A 19,583-nucleotide genomic window follows, 5' to 3' on the forward strand; every position below is an offset into this window, starting at 1 on the left:
TTAGCTGCACAGCCTGCCAGGACTGGGCTGGGCCTTGCTCTGCTGCAGCACTGGCCCAGCCAGGCCCTGCTTAGCTGCACAGCCTGCCAGGACTGGGCTGGGCCTTGCTCTGCTGCAGCACTGGCCCAGCCAGGCCCTGCTTAGCTGCATGGCGTGCCAGGGCTGGGCCTTGCTCTGCTGCAGCGCTGGCCCAGCCAGGCCCCGCTTAGCTGCACAGCCTGCCAGGGATGTGTCAGGCCTTGCTCTGCTGCTGGGCCTGGCCTTGCTCAGCCACCAGGCCCTGAGAGCAACTCTTGCTACAAGCTGCCGAGTCATCTTGCTGAGGGGTTGTCAAATCCAATTGGCAAACCAAAACCACTACACCCCCCTCCCTCCAAATTGTTATAATTTTGAAAGTAAGGGGCTTTCAGGCAAATACAGGAGAAAAGGAATAACACTTTATTGAGAGAAACGAGACGCTTTTATACACTTCTTCAAGACACAGTATTTAATATGGTGTTTAAGGGACCTATCACACATTGCCACGTCAGCAACACGCCTTCTTTAATGTCCTTACATGGGGTGATGACACATTGTCCAGGTGTCTGGCAGCTTCCAGCAGGACCCTCTCCATGAGGGGAGAGAATTCTCCCCATTTCACAATGAGGATGGGAAAACCTTTCCCAGGAAAGGTTTCCAAGTTTACCTCAAAAGGGGCTCCAGCTTTTATAAGAGGAAATCAGCAAGTCAAAGTGACCTGATTACATTTTTAATACAATCACCTGGGTCTGATGGCATAATTCCCAACCAGCCAGGGCCAGGGCTTGGCCAAGGCCCCAGCCTTGACTGGGAGGCTTTCCCTAAATACCTACAAGCAAACCTTTATTAATATCAGTGTGGAACAGGACTTCACAAGAGCTTATCTTCCCCATGAACAGGGGACAGATCAAAACACACAGTAACTGGTAACAACACACATCTCCTTCCCATGAATGGAGACAGTGATTTAATAGACAGAACCTTAGGAAACAACTTAAAATTACAAGAGAAAGTTTCTGCCTACAGACTGAGGCCTGGCTGCTGCAGTAACTTTTTAAAGAAAAAAGTTACATTTATTATTTTAGTTCCCCTCTGCTTTGTCCTTCATCTGTACTTGTGTTTTTGTCTACTGTAAGTGTAATTTCTCTCCTTATAACGGCTGTGACTCCAATGCCTGTCTTTCTTCTCACCCTTGGTCCTCTCCCTACAGTGTTCTTAGTGCTTTTGGTCAGACTCCTTAGATTTTTTGGTCCTCTTGTCATCTTCTTCAGAATGGTGGTGCTTTTTCTTCTTCGGTTTTGTAGCCAAGTGTGACTGACTTGTGTGAGACTCCTCCATGTCCTCATCCAGCACAAGGTCATACTTGGCATCTTGCTTTGGTTTTACTTTTTCTTTCAGGGCAAATTTCGAAGGTTTATAACATTCCTTCTCATAGTCCTTGAAATCTTCCCTGGTATACCGCCCACCTTTTCCCTTCCACTTAAACTTTGCAACAGACTGGCTAAAATCCACATGTATCCGTCTGTCATCTATCAGCACGTTGTCCATTTTGAAGTAGGCTTTCTCACAGTCTTCCTCCTTTTCAAACTCAATGAAAGCATAACAAAGAGATTCACCAGTCTTCCAGTCTCGGATCACTTCACAACTTTTAATGGGACCAAATCGTGAAAATATTATCTCCAGGTCTTCACCTGTGGTCACAGGATTCAGTTTACAAACAAACAGAACATTTTCTGGTGGCTTGATGTCTGCATCTGGTATGTCTCCCACCATTTCCAGAAGAATAGCATGAGTTTTTGCTTCTTTTTCGGCCTGAACTTCTTCTATTTCCTCTGCAGGCCGTCCTTTCATGTCATCAATTTCTTCATCTGCTCCTATTCTGCCACTGTCAAGCTGTTCATTTGTAGGTTCTGGTGAGCGATCAGGAACACACAAGCCAGGTGGATCATCAAAGGGATCATCTAAAATCACTGTATGATTTATCCTGATATCCTGATATGGGATAAAATCCTTATCTACAAAGGTTTCATTAATTGCCTTCAATACATCCATGCCTTCTGTCACTTCTCCAAATACTGTATGTACACCATCAAGGTAGTCCAGGTTTTCCCCTGTGGTAATGAGGAACTGTGATCCATGCTGATCACTTCCATTGTTCACCATTGCCACAGTTCCCTTCTTCTTGTGCCTGATTCTGGGCACCTTTTCTGCCTCAAAAAATCTGGCTTGATCACCATACAGTTGACAAAATATGGATTCCCCTCCACGGCCAGTTCCCGTGGGGTCACCAGTTTGTATAATAAAATCCCGCTGGACATTATGAATAAGACAATAGTTGTAGTACTTGACCTTGCAGAGCTTCAGGAAATTCAGACATGCACGGGGCCGCTCCTCCGTGTACAGGTCGATGACCAGGTCACCCACCGTGGTCTCCAGCAGCACTGCCATGCTCTCAGGAAGAGATATGGGAATGGGAATAACAGGTTTTTACTAGGAAAATTTAAATAAAATGCACTAGTACAAAAAGCACTGAAAAAGTCAGAATACAGCCTGACACCCTGTGGGTCAGGGTGGTGGCAGCAGTCCCATTAAATGGGGGCTGCAGCCCTCCTGCACTGCCAGCTGTGGTTCTGGTGGAGCAGGGATCCTGGAGAAGCCTGGAGTTTTCCTCTGCAGGTCCAGTGGTGCTGGAGATGCTCCTGGTCTTCCTCTGGCAATCCAGTGGAAAAGGCTGCCTGTGGTGTTCCGAACTTCACATTATATCCAGTTTGGAATGCTTGGCTCCTCCCCCTGGGAGGAGCTTCTGACAATGGGATAATCAAATTTTATCAGCCATGCAGGGACACTCAATGGCCCATTAACAGAAGATATCCCCCTGGAGGGAGGATGAGTCCTGGAAGAGATAAAGAAAACTGCCCCACCTGGTTTTAACAGATGGTAACAGTATACATGCTTTTGGTTACATCTTGCATTGCAACCTAAGACAAACAATTTTTCAACAAAAGATCTTTTATATAAGGCATTCCTGTTCCAATTTGTAGACACTGGCGAGACTAAACACACACAACCTATTCCTATTCACATGCAGATACGTATGCTCCTAAGAAACAAACTCACAGTGTGCCCTGCAGCACTCAAACATGCAATTCCTTGGTTTTTCTCTTTTACCCACAGTTGAGACTTAAACAGCACAGAGGGGACTGAATCCCACGAGGCAAGAGCTGCAGAATTGGCTTCAGGGCTCAGACCTGCCAATTCTGGCAGGTCCATACAAACCACACAAAAAGGCACAAAGGGGGACTTCAACCCCACAAAACCACAGCTTCAAAATTCACAATTCACCCAGGCAATCACCACATTTGGTATAGCCGTTATAACAAATCAAATTTCTGTGTGTTCCTACAGAAGGAACCCTAATCCCCACACCAAAACCCTTGGTTTAGCTTTTGCAACTAAAACCAAACGGTTGTGTGTGTGCCAAAGACTTTAGAATTCACCACACAATTGCATTTTATGTGGATGTGACAGCCTGGTCAGAGAGCGAGAAAACTAGGTAAGTTTTCCTGGCGGTAATGCCCGTCTTTTTTTGTCAGGGAGCAGGAGGTCACCCTTGCACTGCCCCAAAAGCCGCTTGGCCCTGCTGGCACGCCGGGGACCGACTCTCTCACGGCCGGCAGGAGATGCAGTCCCCGACTCAAGATCCCCCCACAGCATCGCGGGTGAGGCTGGAGCCATCTCCGCTGTCAGCGGTCACCACAACCACACAGGCCACTCCATCAGGTCCCTCGTCGTCAGCCACGGAGCCTGCACAGGCGTACTGGCCACGGCCATCCTCAGCACCTGCCGTCGGGTGTTTGTTCCAGCCAACATCACCCCCCCTGCCGGCTTCCCCCTCCTTTTCCTACAAAGATTCAGGACACGCTGTCAGGCACGGTGTGGTTGACCAGGAGGTGGTCCTAGATTTGCTACGTGAGGTTATACAGTACGGCCTTGGCTCCGCACAAGTTATGCAGGCTCTCAGGGTGCTAAACTCAGGCCGGCTCACTCCATCTGATATTAGATATATAGCTCTGGTGCTGTTTAAGCCGGTGCTATTTGATATTTTTTTGGAATTCTGGAGGAAGGCTGCTGAAAGGGCTGCAGCACGCAACAGGCTTTTGCCTCAGGGAGATCCCAGGTTTCAGGTGGGGGTGGATGTTCTCCTTGGAGAACAGGCCTTCTCCAATCCTGATTCTCAGGCTACCTTGGACTCTGCCGTTCTTGAGCAGAGGCAAAGGGTAGGATATAACGCATTGTTAAGAGCTATCGAATTGGCCTCCCCCGGGCCACCATTTGTGGAAATAACTCAGGGAGAAGATGAACCTTTTATGGCATTTGTCAACAAGCTTGCTGATGCCCTTGAGAGGCAGGTTGAGGACGATGCCGTGAGGGAGATTCTGTGGAAGGAGTTAGCTCGGATCAACTCGAACAGCGAGTGCCGGAGGATCATAGCTGCCCTTCCAGGCAACTCGTCGCTAGCAGACATGGTCATTGCGTGTGCCAGGGCAGGTTCTGTAAACCACAGGGTGTCTGCTCTGGTGGCTGCTACACAGCCAGGCCAGGTACCCTTAGGGGGTGGACAACAGAAGAGGAGCAAAAATAAGGGCAAGAGAAAGCAAGGAACACCTCAACCAACATGGCCGGGTGCCTTCTACCTGTGTGCTAGGTGTCTAAGGGCAGGTCATTGTTCAGACCAATGCAAGGCCAAATTCCATGCCAATGGCCAGCCTTTGGCAGGCCCGGGAACAGGACAATGACCGCACGGGGGAACTGTGCCCTGACACAAGTGATCCCTCAGGGCACGGCGCCGGCTCAGGCCTGCCCAGCCAGCTCGGAGGCATCACCCAGGGCTCTGCCAGTATGGATGTACCACCAATGCAGATATCTGAGAATCCTGCGTGAACATAAGGTTCCTTTGGATGTGTTCAGACCTTTGGGACAAGGACTGAGCACGCTGCTTGTGGGAAGATCTAGTGTCACCCACTAAGGAATCTTTGTTCACCCAGGAGTCATTGACTCTGGCTTTCCAGGTCAGATTTGTGCCATGGTTTCCACGCACAACCCCCCCCCCCCCCGTCACTATTCCAGCAGGGAATTGCTCAACTTGTGCCTTTTTAGTCATGTGCCCCCAGGACTGGCCAGCGGACTCGTGGGAATGGTGGCTTTGAATCCACAGGACTGCCACAAGTCGTCTGGCCTGCAGATATTCCTGCTCAGCAACCACAGATGACACGTACCCTGATTCTCCCAGGTGCCAGCCCGCCTCAGATCCAGCTCCAAGGTTTGAGGGACACAGGGGCGGATGTGACAGTCGTCTCCCTCTCTGTGTGATGGATTTTTAATTGAGGCCACCATGTTGAAGGGTGGAAGATATCCTACGCTGCCTTTACGGTGGCTGGTGGACAAACCCATTTGGGTTCACCAGTGGCCCCTGACAAAAGAAAAATTGGTTGCCCTTCATGAATTGGTTAAGAAACTACTTCAACAGGAACACACTGGGCCTTCTGCTAGTCCCTGGAATACTCCTGTCTTTTTGATAAAGAAAAAATCTGGGAAACAAAGGCTGTTACAGGACCTCTGAAAAATTAATGCAGTGATGGAAAGCATGGGGGCATTACAGCCTAGTACGCCCTCACCCACTATGCTCCCCACTGGATGGGAAATCTTGATCATTGATTTGAAGGATTGTTTTTTCACCATTCCTTTGCATCCTGATGACAAACCAAAGTTTGCCTTCACAGTGCTTTCAGTCAACAATGCTGAATCTGTGCAGAGATATCAATGGAAGGTTTTGCCACAGGGCTGTCACAATAGCCTGACTATCTGTCAGTGGTATGTGGCTCAGGCCTTGTCTGGAGTCCACAAGCAGTTTCCTGACGCGTTTGTTATCATTACATGGACAGCATCCTGGTGGCAGCACCCACCCAGGATGAGCTGCTGAGGGCACAGCCTCAGCTCTTCGCTGCTCCGCGTTCCTGTGGGCTGCAGGTGGCCCCGGAGAAGGTTCAGCAGCACCCTCCTTGGGAATATCTGTGAGTCAGAATTCTGGACCAAACCGTTCAGCATCAGGAGGTGCAAATCTCGGATTCTATTAAGACCTTGAATGATGTCCAGAAATTGATGGGTGTCATCAGCTGGTTGTGTCCTTCCTCGGGACTAACTGACAAACAACTGTCCCCACTGTATGACACTCTGAAGGGGGACCCTGGCCTGAGATCACCTCAGAAATTGACTCCTGAGGCATGATGAGCAGTGGGGGAGGTCCAAAAGGCTGTTTCTGCTTGTCAGATTCATCGAGTAGGCCCTTCCGTTGATATCACTGTCTTTATTACCAATCCAGATTCTCATCCTGTGGGTATCATTGGCCAATGGAGTGAGAAATGGTTTGATCCTTTGCACGTTCTGGAATGGGTCTTCTTGCCCCATCAACCAAAAACCACAGCACCCTCATTGTTTGAGCTGATCCCTTGTTTGATAATCAAATGCCATCAAGAGTGTTTGCAATTGATGGCAGCTGATCCTGCAACAATCATTTTTCCTGTTCCACAGGAAGACTTTGAATGGAGCTTTGCTAACAGTGCTCCTTTGCAAAGCACGCTGCAAAACTTTTCAGGGCAGCTTGCCTATCATCTGCTCAGTCACAAGTTATTGCAGCTGGCAAAAAAGACCAATCTGTCACTGTGGCCAAAAAGTAGCCGGGTACCGGCGCAGGGACTCACTGTCTTCACTGACGGTTCCTGGAAAACCTGGAAATCCATTGTTACCTGGAAGGATGAATCTGGATCATGAGTCAGGCCTGGCCCAACTGTTCAGTTCCTTGAACAAATTAATGATAAGTTGTTGCTATATTAGATTTAGTATTGAGCTTGCGTTAGAATAAGTAACTGATTTTAGGATTACTAGGGTATTTCTTGTAAGAGGGAATCACAAAATCCGATCTCTCTGACCATCTTAAACTGGCATCCAATTGAGGTTCTGATTGATAACTAGCAAGAGGAACCTTGGCAGCTCTGTTTGTTCTCCTTCCTGCAAAGAACCCTGCAGAGGATTACAAACACTGCCTCCTCCTTTAAACAAAAAGGGATGTGGATGTCACAGCCTGGGCAGAGAGTTGGGTTGATAAGCTTGATAAGTTTTCCCAGAATCGGCCTGAGAGACTTTAGGGGGTTGAAGATAAACAATGATAGCTTATTATCATAAACAACCTGCAGATGGTGTTTTCCTTCTCTCTGTTTTCTTGTTTTTCTCAAAGATTGTTTGTAAGAAAGGCGTCTTGTTAATTAGCCAGTCAGGTGAAATGTACTGATTAATTGACCAGCCAGGTCTATCTGTATTGGAACAATGTATAAAAGAGGATCAGAAGTAAAGACACATCCTTCATGCAAACCAACCTTCTGGTGAGTCTGTGTCGTTTCTTACTCGATGATGACAATTTTACACTTTTAACCTGGCACCAAGACTCAAACCTACTTCTGATATTCACACTTATATAACTTCAGACATATATTTAATAGAGGGTAGCAAAGTATACCATCACTAGTAATTTTTTTTTCATTACCCAATTATAAAAGATTTTTGCTTTTATATATTTTTCATAAACGTGTAGCTTTGTAGACTATTATTGTATAGTTATATAGTTTCTTCAGCTAATTCCTGTATTTTGTTAGACAGACACATTCCTGGAATCCTATCCTAATCTTGCTTCTTCAGTGAACCAAAGCCATTCCACTTTCCCATGTATTTAGGTATAAACAATGTGGAGCTCGAAGCAAAGGGGAGGCTTCAGGAGGGGGCCAAACCAAGAGGGGAATTTATTCAGTAACTGTACTTCTAACTGGGGATTCTTGTCTATTATGCTAATTTGCTAAACTTACAAATAATATCAATTCTCAATAATTCTTTTATAGGGGTTTCAAAATTCCTGTGCTTACACATCTGATTGACCAAGGTCTTAACACCAGGCAGCTCACTGGCCTCTCTGCAGACTGAGCTGTCTGCATTCAGGCTTGAATGAGATTGGTAGGGGTCCCTGTTTGAGTTCAAATCCAACCTGTGATTGTCTTATCCTGGGGACTCGTTTACTCCTACTCTGTAACAGCTAGGCTGGTCGAGTTAAGGTCTGTTCTGGCCAATTTATGTGTACAGCCCTCAGGCCAGCTCTGGCTGGGACAGTTCTGCCCTTCTCTGTTTAAAAAGGCAAAGTGTTGTTTGTCATCCTCTGCAGGGCCCTTTGCAGGCAGTGTTATGGTGGGGCCGTTCATCAGAGACACACAAATAACACAACTCTCACAGGTCCTTGGGACAAACAGCCTCAGGTTTATTCTCACAGCTCCTTTTATAGGAGCTGCAAATTTCCCAAGCTCACACATGTGATTTGTTGAGGCCTTAGCCCTGACAGCTCTCTGGCTAAGGACACATCTGCACTTAGGGCTGAGTGACATTGGCTGGGGGTCCCTGTGTAGGTTTGAATCCAGCCTATCCTTGTTCACACAGGGCCTTGTTTTCTGGGCTGGTTGGGTTTGGGGGGCAGCTTCAAGACAGGATGACAAAGGCCAGCATGATGTCACAGATGATAAGCCCAGTTCAGATAAGGCTTTCCACCCAAGTGGACAAGCCCAGCCCCCCCAGGCAGGGATGTACCCCATGTGTCATCCAGGAGCTGTCGAACCACCAGCAATACAATCTTCCAGGCTGGCATGCTGCAGGCTCACCGCTTAGAAATTACAATTTAAAAATTAACACTATAAACCAGAAACAATTCAACTTTAGAATTGTCAGAAAAAACAACTAACAGAAGGAACAGTTTATCTTAGTTTGGGGTTGTGACCCATGTCCTTAAATAGATAAAATCCTTAAGTCCTCATATTCCAAATATACCTACAAATTACAACTCAACACTAGAAACAAGAAACTATTCAACTCAAAACCATCTCAATTAAAAACACACTTCCTTCTCCTATTGATGTTTCCCAAATGTTTGAGTCCTGGGGTTCAAGCAGGGTGCTGGGTAGATTGTCCTGCCATTGTTGACAACATTCTGCACCTGACACACTGTCAGCATGCCAGGTCATGTTGAATGCAATGGAAAAACATGAGAACACCCGAGACTTATGAGGAGGGCATGGGAGGGTATACACCCACCCCACACTCCTTTTTTTTTTTTCCTTTTTCCTCCTACAAAAGATGTATTCAGTTATGCACATAATGTATTCTGCTACTGTGGATCCTCCTCATGGTCTGACTGTTGCTCCTCTTCTTCCTGCCCTTTTTGTCCTCCCAACTTTGCCACGAGCTCTTTCGCAGGGTTGAAGACGCCGTTGGTTTGCTTCCCGCAGACGTAGCAGCGCTGGGATTTGCGGCAGTGCCGGAGGGCACAGCTCTCACAGAAGAAGTGCCGACACCTGGTGACCACAGGGTTCTGGAAGGAACCTCTGCAGATGAAGCATTTGAACGGCGTGTCCTCCTCACCACTGCTCACCTGGTAGCTCTCATCGTCGCTGGCGCCGTAGCGGCGCTCGTCCAGCTCCCGCTCCATCTGCCAGCCGTGCTTGTAGTCCGAGCGGTCGTGCAGGAACTTGCAGCTGTCCCCAAAGCCACAGAACCCGGTCTCTTTGTAGTCCTTGCAGACGTCAGGCTGGTAGTCCCAGCGCACCGTGGCGCGCAGGTTCTCCGGAGCGCGGATGGGGCCTTTCCTGACCATTCCTGAGGAGGCGTTTCCCATCGATGTGTCCTTGGGCTTCACGTACTTCTGGTAGTTGTTAATGCCACGGTAAATTTTATCATCTTCCTTTCCTCTCAGCTCCTCCTGGATTTTTTGGCTGCGCTCAAAGATGGCCTGGGCATCCTTGTCCTTCTCTGTGTCCAGCTCACACGCTGCTGTGGCCCCCATGTCTTCTGGGCCAGCAGGTTTTGCCGACCTGGTCGATTTGTAGGTGACCCCGATCCCCTTGGCAGGATCCTCATCCTCGCTGCTGCTCCGTGCGTACTCCGGCCTCTCCCTCAGGCAGCGCCTGATCTTCTGGATCATGGGGTTGGGGGTGTCCCTGGGCAGCTTCTTCCTCACCACGGTGCTGCCCTCCTCCCCACTGCTGTCCTGCTCGCTGCCAGGCCGTTTCCGCCGGGCGCTGCCCGCGGCTCGGACCCGCTTCCTGAACACAAAGCTGCAGACACTGCTCTCCTCTGCCATCAGCTGCTGCTGGCTAGAAAATACAGGCAGAAAACTGGCTTCAGCTGGCAGAGTCAGGATACAAGCCTGTGGGTCAGGGTGGTGGCAGCAGTCCCATTGAATGGTGGCTGCAGCCCTCCTGCAGTCACAGGTGTGGTTTTGTTGGAGCAGGGATCCTGGAGAAGGATCTGGTCCTCCTCTGAAGGTCCAGGGGTGCTTACGTGGCTCTTGTCCTCTGGGAATCCAGTAGGTAAAGCTGCCCGTGGTGTTCCACAGCTCTGATTATATCCAGTTTGGAATGCCTGGCTCCTCCCCCCAGGCAGAGCATCTCCCAGTGGGATGATGGAATTTTATCAGCCCTGCAGTGACACTCCATGGCCCATTAACAGAAGATAACCCCCAGAGGGAGTTATCAGGGGTGAGTCCTGGAAGAGATAAAGAACACTGCCCCACCTGGTTTTTAACAGCTTATCAGGATGCTGATATAACACATACTTTTGATTACACCTTACATTGTAGCCTGGGACGCTCAGCATAACAGTCTTCTTTGGTGAGGCTCAGCATTCTTGAATGTTAGACAATGTTACAAAACTATTTTTCATACTTGTTGGACTCAAGCTCGGCTTGAAAATAGGTTTGTGAGTTCAACTGAGGCTGCCTAGCTTTTCAGAGCAAGACCCTTACAGGCCCAGGTACCACCAGAACCCAACTAAGCTTTCATATCCCAGATTGCCACCCTTATCCCTCCCACCAACCGGGTTTCAAGGACATCCCCACAAATTATACCCAGGGAAAGAGGAAAAGGTCAGTGGGAAACAACTTTCAGTAAAATTTGCTGGCAAAAAACTTACATCAGACTGTAAAAAGAAACTTACAGACATCAAAAATGCAACAATCACTAATGAAACTGAAGTTTCCTACTCCCTAACAATGGTGATCAGCACCACGTAGGCAACAAGCTGGAGCAGCCAGCTATTCCTTTTGAGAACTTTTCTGGAACTACAGTCCGAATATTCCCCAACTACAGGTACATTTTCCTTTCCATTTACAGGGTTAAGCTTTTCTAGCTTGATTTCTGCTAAGCCAGTGGTATCCCATATTGTCTGGAATGTTTAAAATGCCTATTCATCTTATATCCAAATATGAGCAACACTTGCAAAAAAACAATATCGTTACACTCGAGTAACTTCATTTTCTTCGTGCTGTGCTGGTTTGAAAGTAAACCAGTGTCTTGGGTGAATTTATGATCATTTGTTTCATGCCCAAAATGGTTGCTGTACTTTTAGGGTGGGTCTGGTGCAGGGTGGGAGGGTGAGCCCCTCTTCCTTGGTCTTTTTCAAAGCATCTGTGGGCTGTGCAGACTGTGTTCTTTTTTTCTTTTTTGCTTAGCTAGCTTGGTTTCTGTCAGCTCAGGCACGAAGTTTTTTTCCCTTTCCCTGGCCTTGGAGAGGCTGTGGCAGTGATCACTTGGTAGCTTTCTTCACAGGGAGCTGTACAGTTTGGTTTGGGTCTGACATCAAGAGAATTACTGGTGGGAGAAGAACTGGCCAGGGAGGCTGCTCCATCTCAGCCCCTGACCTCAGAACAGCTGAGCCAGAGGGAGAAAGGACACCAAATCCCCCTGCTTCATCTGCTGTGAAGACCAACAGCAGGGATTCACCAGGCTCCCATCTGCTTTTGGTCAAGCTTCATTTTTTAGTTATTTTTCCTTGAGACAGGGAAAAAAACACCTAAAAACCTTTTCCTACCACATTGACAGCTGTTGCGGGATTTTTTTTCTTTCTGTGGAATTTTGGGTGTTTTGTTCCTTTGTGGGGGTGGAGTCACTAAGGCCTGGCAGTTCAGTATCTAGCATTTATTCACCCCTTTTTCCTGTGCCATGTGGGCACTCCATTTGTCAATAAAAGGGGTTTGAGTCCCCCAGGACTAGGGGCACTGAAGGTGAATTAATGTGCGTATTGTAGATGGTTTGGGCATTGGTAACAGGAGTGTCCCCAGAAGTAAATGGGCACAGAGGGAACATACCTACCCCTACATCAGGAATGGGGGGAACCAGGGACAGAATTCCTGGTTACGACAGAGCCAGGGAAGAGGGAAATTGCAGCCCTTAAAAACAAAGGGGTTCAGGAAAGGTGGGCATGCCTCAAAACAGAGATCTTGAGGGCACAGGAACAGACTGTCCCTGTGTGCCCAAAGATAAGTCAACGGGGTAAACGTCCAGCCTGGCTGGGCAAGGAGGTTTTGGAGGAACTCAGGAATAAAAAGAGGATGTATCAGCTTTGGAAGGAGGGTCAGGTCTCTAAGGAAGTATTCAAGAGGGCTGCTAGAGCACGCAGGAAAAAAATTAGGGAGGCCAAAGCTCAGTTTGAACTTAGAATGGCGACTTCTGTAAAGGATAATAAAAAATGTTTTTACAAATACATTAATGCTAGAAGGAAGGGTAAGACCAGCCTTTGTTCTTTATTGGACAAAGGAGGGAACTTAGTATCTGCAGATGAGGAGAAGGCAGAAGTGCTTAATGCCTACTTTGCCTCAGTTTTTAGTGGGAAGATGACTTGCTTTCAAGACACCCGCCTGGGCTGGTTGATGGTGTCAGGGAGCAGAATGGTCCCCCCATTATCCAAGAGGAGGCAGTCAAAGAACTACTGAAATGCTTGGATGTCCATAAATCTGTGGGACCAGGTGGGATCCACCCCAGGGTAATGAGAGAGCTGGCAGATGAGCTTGCAAAGCCACTCTCCATCATTTACCAGCAGTCCTGGCTCACTGGAGAGGTTCTGGATGACTGGAAGCTGGCCAATGTGACATCCATTCACAAAAAGGCTGCAAAGGAGGATCCTGGCAATTATAGACCAGTCAGCCTGACCTCAGTACCTGGCAAGATAATGGAACAGATCATATTAAGTGCCATCACACAGAATTTACAGGATGGCCAGGGTATCAGACCCAGCCAGCAGGGGTTTAGGAGGGGTAGGTCATGTTTAACCAACCTGGTCACCTTTCATGACCAGGTAACCCGCCTAGTGGATGCAGGGAAGGCTGTGGATGTTGTCTATTTGGATTTCAGCAAGGCCTTTGACACTGTCTCCCACAGCACACTCCTAGATAAGCTGGCAGCCTGTGGCTGGGACAGGAGCACTCTGTGCTGGGTTAGGAACTGGCTGCGTGGCCGAGCCCAGAGAGTGGTGGTGAGGGTGCTGCATCCAGCTGGGACAGTCACCAGGGGTGTCCCTCAGGGCTCTGTGCTGGGGCCAGTTCTGTTTAATATCGTTATTGATGACATGGATGAGGGTTTAGAGTCTTTCATTAGTAAATTTGCAGATGAGCGTGTGTCGATCTGTTCGAGGGACGGAGGGCTCTGCAGAGGGACTTGGAACGGTTGGATGAATGGGCAGAATCCAATGGGATGGAATTCAGTCAGTCCAAGGGCTGAGTCCTGCACTTTGGCCACAATAACCCCTGCAACGTTATAGGCTGGGGACGGTGTGGCTGGACAGTGCTCAGGTGGAAAGGGACCCGGGGGTGCTGGTGACAGCCAGCTGAGCATGAGCCAGCAGTGTGCCCAGGTGGCCAAGAAGGCAAATGGCATCCTGGCCTGGATCAGGAATAGTGTGGCCAGCAGGAGCAGGGAGGGCATTCTTCCAACCTAGAAATTCTGTGATTCTCTGAAATTGACTTTTTAATAGACACTCTGCCCGCTTACTTGGTATTAAATACAAACCAGGGAAAAAATAAGGCAGGAAACTGCAAATGTTGTTGGTGCAACAGGAAAAGCAGAAAAATGAACATTCTTTAACCCCATTAAATTCAGAAAACAGTGGATAATACACTGATTTTTATATATGCCCGAGTGTCTGGTTCCTCTTTTAGGGAGAGACCTGTTAAGTAAATTGGAGGCTCAGATTGTATTTAAAGATGGAAAAATACAATTATTGGTACCTGAGACTAAAGCCATCAAGGGAAGGTATTTAATGTTGCAGGGAACACCAGAACCAGACAACTCTGGAGGAATACCCAGAAGCAGTAGCAAATGCAGTAACACTGCTGGTTTGAGCCAGTGCAACTCCAGGCCATTCCCAACAAGCCCAGCTTGTAAGTGCTACCCTAAAAACTGGATCAAGACTGGTAAGGCAGAAATCACATCCTTTAAAATCAGGGAAATAGAACCCAATAGCAAATTTCAGGGAAAATCACTGGTGGTTTAAAGAGATAGATATGAAGGATGCCTTCTTTTGCATACCTCTTGATAAGCAAAGTCAGGGAGGTTTTGCCTTTGAATGGGAAAACCCCCAAACTGGTCAGAAGACTCAGCTTACCTGGACTGTGTTACTAAGGATATAAAACTGTCCAATGATTTTTGGGAACCCACTGGCAAAAGAATTAGAGGTGTGGGAAAAAGAGAGCCCAGAAGGGTTGGTCCTGCAGTATGCTGATGATATCTTGATAGCAACTGAACCTAATGAAACTTGTATGGAATTGACTGTGAGTGCTCCAAATTTCCTAGGCCAAGGAGGTTACCAAGTATCTCAGGAAAAGGATTAAATCATGAGGCAGCAAGTTGCCTGCCCAGGATTTGAATCAGTACCAGAACAGTGGAGGTTGGGAATGGACAGAGAAGAAGCCATCTGCCACATGCTCCAACCTGTGACTGCCCAAGACTTAACAGCATCCTCAGGTGTGGCTGATGATGCAGATTGTGGGTCTCAAATGCAGAATTTTGGTCTCAAACCATCGTGTGAGCTTTTAAAGGAGGCCTCGGAAGGACCTTTGATTTGGACTCCTGAGGGTGAACATGCATTCTGTAACCTAAAGCTGGCCCTGAGTCTGCACCTGCCTTAGGACTCCCAGACTTAACAAAACCTCTGAAGTTTTTGTGCGTGAACAACAGCCCCTCACCCCTGGAGCTCTGGCTCAGAAGGTGGGGGGCTTCAAGAGGCCCGTGGGGCACTTTTGGAAACAACTTTGGAACTTTGGAAAAAGTCAGCCATGGGCGGCCCTGATGCCTGTAGCCATAGCTGAGACTATTCTCATCCAAGAGCCAGGAATTTGGGACAAAAGACAGTAGTGCACACTTTGCATGCTGCATCAGGACAAAAGGGGGGCATTGGCTCTCCCCGAGTCAAACACTGAAGCATCAAACTGCTCTGATGCAGCAAGAGGATGTGGAATTAAAGTCACCACAGCAGTAAGCCCAGTCCAATCCCTGGACAGCCCAGTGCAAGGAGAAGAGCCATTGACCCATGGCTGCTTAAAATTGAGGTTTGTGCTGCTTGGCCAGACCCACAAGGTGCACCACTGAAGATCCAGCAGAGCTCTCCACAGACAGAAGTAGCCTTGTGCAAGAAGGTGGAAAAGCCAGCTATGCAGAAAATCCATCAGCCAAAAAAAAGCTGCACTGCTGCTCAGCTCAGCACAAAGGGCAGGACCCACAGCACTGCAGAGAGCCTTGGAAGTGGCAGCAGGAAAAGGAGCAAGCATGTGGACCAGTTTGAAATATGCTGTTAGCACTGTCCATGCCCATGGGGGCACATGGAGGGAAAGAGGCCTATTAACAGCACAAGGCTCTTCAACTGAATAAAAACAAGAAATATTGTTCCTCCTTGATGCTAGCCAGCTGCCCAAAGAAGAGGCCATGCTACACTGCAGGCACACCAGTGTGGGGGTTCCCAAATCTGTGTAGGAAATAGAATGGCTGGTAAAGCTGCTTGAGAGGTTGCACAAGGAGGCATCCTAACCCCAACACCTGAGAAAGCCATTTCACTTCCAGAAGGGAGCCCTGGGTACAGCCAGGCAGATTTAAAATCAGCTGCTCACCTGAAAGCCCAGAATAAAGAGAGCTTGTGGCTGGTAACTCCCAATAACCAGGTCGTAGATCCATCTCTACTGATGTTACAAATTGTAAAGGACAAGCAGCAGCAGACCCACTAAGGAGTCAGTGCTATGGGGACCAGTCTGAGACTCAGATACTGAGTGCTCCTATGACAAAAACTGTCAGATCTGTGACAGAAAAATGCCCAATATGCCAAAATAATTGTTTGAATTCAAAAGGACCTCCTGCAGGGATCACTAAAAGAGGAAACACTCCAGAGCATCACTGGCAAATTGATTTTTCTGAGCTACCACACCAACAAGGAGACAGGTATCTCCTAGTGCTGGTAGACAGCTTCTGGCCATGCAATAAAAGTTTCTCCTGCTGCACCAACAAGGCCAGGAAAGTCACCAAGGTACTCCACAAAGAGGTCAAACCCAGGTTTGGAGTGCCTACAGGGATGTCACCTGGTAGGGAACCTCATTTTGTATCTAAGTGCTGCAGCTTCTTGGCAGGCAGTTGGGTATAAACTGGGTCCAAGGAACAGACTGGAAATCAGGAAATGGAACAATAATTAATTTGGAATAATGGAATAATAATTAATAATGGAATAATATGGAATAATAGTATGGAATAATAATAATAATAATGATGTGGAATTAATAATGGAATAATAATTAATTTAATCTCCTGGCACCAAATCCTTGAATGGGCTAAAAAAGTTTATCATTCCCTCAGAACCTCTTGCCCTGGACACCTCAGTTCATTAATTCCAGCCTGGGGATCACACACACATCAAGACCTGGAAACTGGAACCACTTCAGGAGCATGGAAAGGACTTTATCTAGTTCTGTGGACTACAAGAACAGCTGTGCAAGTGAAAGGAATTACCTCCTTGGATATATTGTACCTGAATTAAGAGGGCTCCTGACTCAGAGTGGCCAGTGGAAAACACCAGACCCCTGCAGCTGAGAATCCTGAGGACATCTGCAAATGAGCAGTGAAACCTAATACTTACGGGAATCACATTATCTTTAGGTGGGGTGCTGATGAAAATTTAATATTTTTAACTCAGGGTTTGGTAAGATGTGCAATCAGTCCAGCATTAGAGCCTGCCTCCCTCTGCCCCATTCAGCAGGGGGACACATTCCTTGGGGAATTGTCCTTACAGATCTGTCGCTGGTGATTCAATATAATCATCTGACTGAGGTGACAGCAAAGGCAAGTGCCACCGTCTGGATGAGAAGCAAAGATGCAGGTGACAAAGTGATGGTATTCCTAAAGATCTGACAGCTTGGAGGATAACAGGACAGAGGGGTAAGGAGTGTCCAACAGGGTCCCATAGTCTCACCCAACATGTTTTAGAATTTCTTTAGCAGCCTCTGCAGGCCAAGCAGCCAGGTTGATGGATTTCTGTTAGATTATGAAACATCCCAGAATGTCTCAGAGCTGTCAGAGTGTCAAGCTCTCTGAAGCAAGCCTCACACCTGGACAAAGCTGTTAAAAGGACAATGGGAGCTCTTAGGGGAGGCAGGATGGTGCCTGCACTGGGGAATCACACCTATGAATCACCCAAGTAAGGGTCAGTAGAAGCATGGAGAAAAACAAAAAATGAAAGTCAGTCCAGTACCACAGGCTGGATGGCCAAATTAGTTCTAAACTTTGGTAACCAACCCTGAAATTGTGTCAAGTTCCTGGAAGTTTCTTCCCCAGGGTACACTGTCGGGGTACCCCAGATGGATATTGGTCCACCTGACCACTGTTTGGCCCCACACCTGAGAAGTTTCCTTAGGATTATTAACCTTATGCCCAGCTTGGGAAAGAAGCCCCACAAAAGCCCAGTATTGGGGTAGGGTAATGGACAGGACTGCAGCTTCCACAATGTTTGAATGGGCCCTTCTGAGTGCTCTCTTACCAGGAGCCATGGCTCTGAAAAACAGAACTTAGTTTCTTTACTTGCTAAATTAGATTATCTAACAGTCTGAAGCTACTGAAAGGGGATTTCAAATTATAAATAAGCAAACATTGAACTGACTTTACAAAACAGACTGGCCTTAGATTTATTGCTGGCCAAAGAACAAGGGCTTTGTGGATATTTAAAACTGGATAGAGAACACTGTTGTGTACACACCCCCAACGTAAAAGATGCCCAAAAACCACTTAATAAAATGTGGCACGTTGCTGAAGGCTGCAATGCTATCCACAAGGCCTCTGAAAGGAATTGGTTCAATAAAATTCTCCAAGGAATAAGGGATGGTCCCTGAGAGGATGGCTGGCTAAAATACTGGAAACCCTTGTAAATATATTTGTAATTGTAGTAATTATTTGTCTTGCTATTGATCATGTTTATAAAACAATCAATTGTGGTCTTGTGAGAATGTGTACGACTGTAGATGGAAATTGAATTGAAACTTACCAAATCATCTTACCAAAATAGAGAAATTTCAAAGGGGGGCATTGGTTCCATGAGGCTCAACTCAGCTTCTCCTGTGCCTGTGAACCTTTAGCTGAGAAATAAAGCCTGCAAAATCTGCTCTGCCAGCAAGGACATGGAGAGAAGGAGAAGACATCTGGCTCAGGAACGCAGCAATAGCCAAAAGAAGGACTGAGTTTGGGAACTTGGGGAGGTTTTATGGCAATGGCCAAGTTGTAACACACAAGTGACACATCCAAATTGTAATGTGCAAGCAACACACTTGTAAAATCGTGTGTGCACACAAAGTTAGCAGTTATCACCCGTGTAACCAGGTGCCTGAATAAATGATGTCCTCCTTAGCTCTAAACTGGTGTTAAGGAGTTTTACTCGACCAGTTTCCAGTGGATCTGGTGACAGTTGAAGCTGAATTTCCCTCAGCTGAGTCCCAGCTGTCTCTGGTTCCACGAAGCCATTTCTTCACAGCACAATAACGCAGAAGCAGCTCAAGCTCTCTGAAGCAAGCCTCACAGCAGGACAAAGCTTCTGATAAAAGCATTGTGTTAAAAGCACAATGGGAGCTCTTAGGGGAGGCAGGATGCTGCCTAGATCAGGGGATCACTCCTGCCTCTGAGGAGGGACCCCAAACACAGGTCTGTGGGCTTTTATCCTCTCTCAGTCCTCTTGCCTGCTCTGCTCCTGCTGTGTCTCCTGGTACCACACCTTTCCTTGCCCTTTTTTGAAGCGTTGGTAGCTCGTGGCCCCTTGGCTCTGGCTCCCACCAGAGCTCAGTCTGCAGCTTGCAGACCAAGGCAGCTGCACCAGACTGCTCAGCATCCCCATCCCGGGGGCTGTCATCGCAGGAGGGCTTTGTCCCCTGTCCTGGCTCAGGTCACCAGGCTGCAAGGATCCTCCCACCAAGGTAAGGCTCATTCCAGTGGCAGCAGGCAGTAAATCTTCACACAGTGCCTAAGCTGGGTTGTAACAAACGGTGGGTTGTGACTGGAGCAGTAACTGAACTCTCATCCTGTAATTTCAGTACAATTACAAATGCAGGATCTGAGTGGTTGCACGTCTCCCCAGCAGTGTTATCTGTAAATACAAAATCACAGAGGGTTTGCATACAAACGCATCCTTTT

General features: G+C 47.6%; 2 protein-coding genes across 2 annotated transcripts; both read right to left on the reverse strand.

Annotated features, from left to right (window-relative positions):
* Window positions 1-503: 503 nt before the first annotated feature.
* On the reverse strand, window positions 504-2,466 carry LOC119708207 (peptidyl-prolyl cis-trans isomerase-like 4). Its single transcript, XM_038154316.1, has one exon. It carries the CDS (start codon window positions 2,464-2,466, stop codon window positions 1,234-1,236), a length of 1,233 nt encoding a protein of 410 aa, XP_038010244.1. The 3' UTR covers window positions 504-1,233.
* A 5,907-nt stretch (window positions 2,467-8,373) lies between these two features.
* LOC119708218 (E3 ubiquitin-protein ligase RNF113A-like) lies at window positions 8,374-19,528 on the reverse strand. Its single transcript, XM_038154343.1, has 2 exons — window positions 18,461-19,528; window positions 8,374-10,647 (listed from the first exon to the last, which is right to left on the reverse strand). Exon 2 carries the CDS (start codon window positions 10,241-10,243, stop codon window positions 9,272-9,274), a length of 972 nt encoding a protein of 323 aa, XP_038010271.1. The 5' UTR covers window positions 10,244-10,647; window positions 18,461-19,528; the 3' UTR covers window positions 8,374-9,271.
* Between the last annotated feature and the right edge of the window lie 55 nt (window positions 19,529-19,583).

Source organism: Motacilla alba, chromosome 1A (genome assembly GCF_015832195.1).
Source record: "Motacilla alba alba isolate MOTALB_02 chromosome 1A, Motacilla_alba_V1.0_pri, whole genome shotgun sequence".
NCBI lineage: Eukaryota > Metazoa > Chordata > Aves > Passeriformes > Motacillidae > Motacilla > Motacilla alba.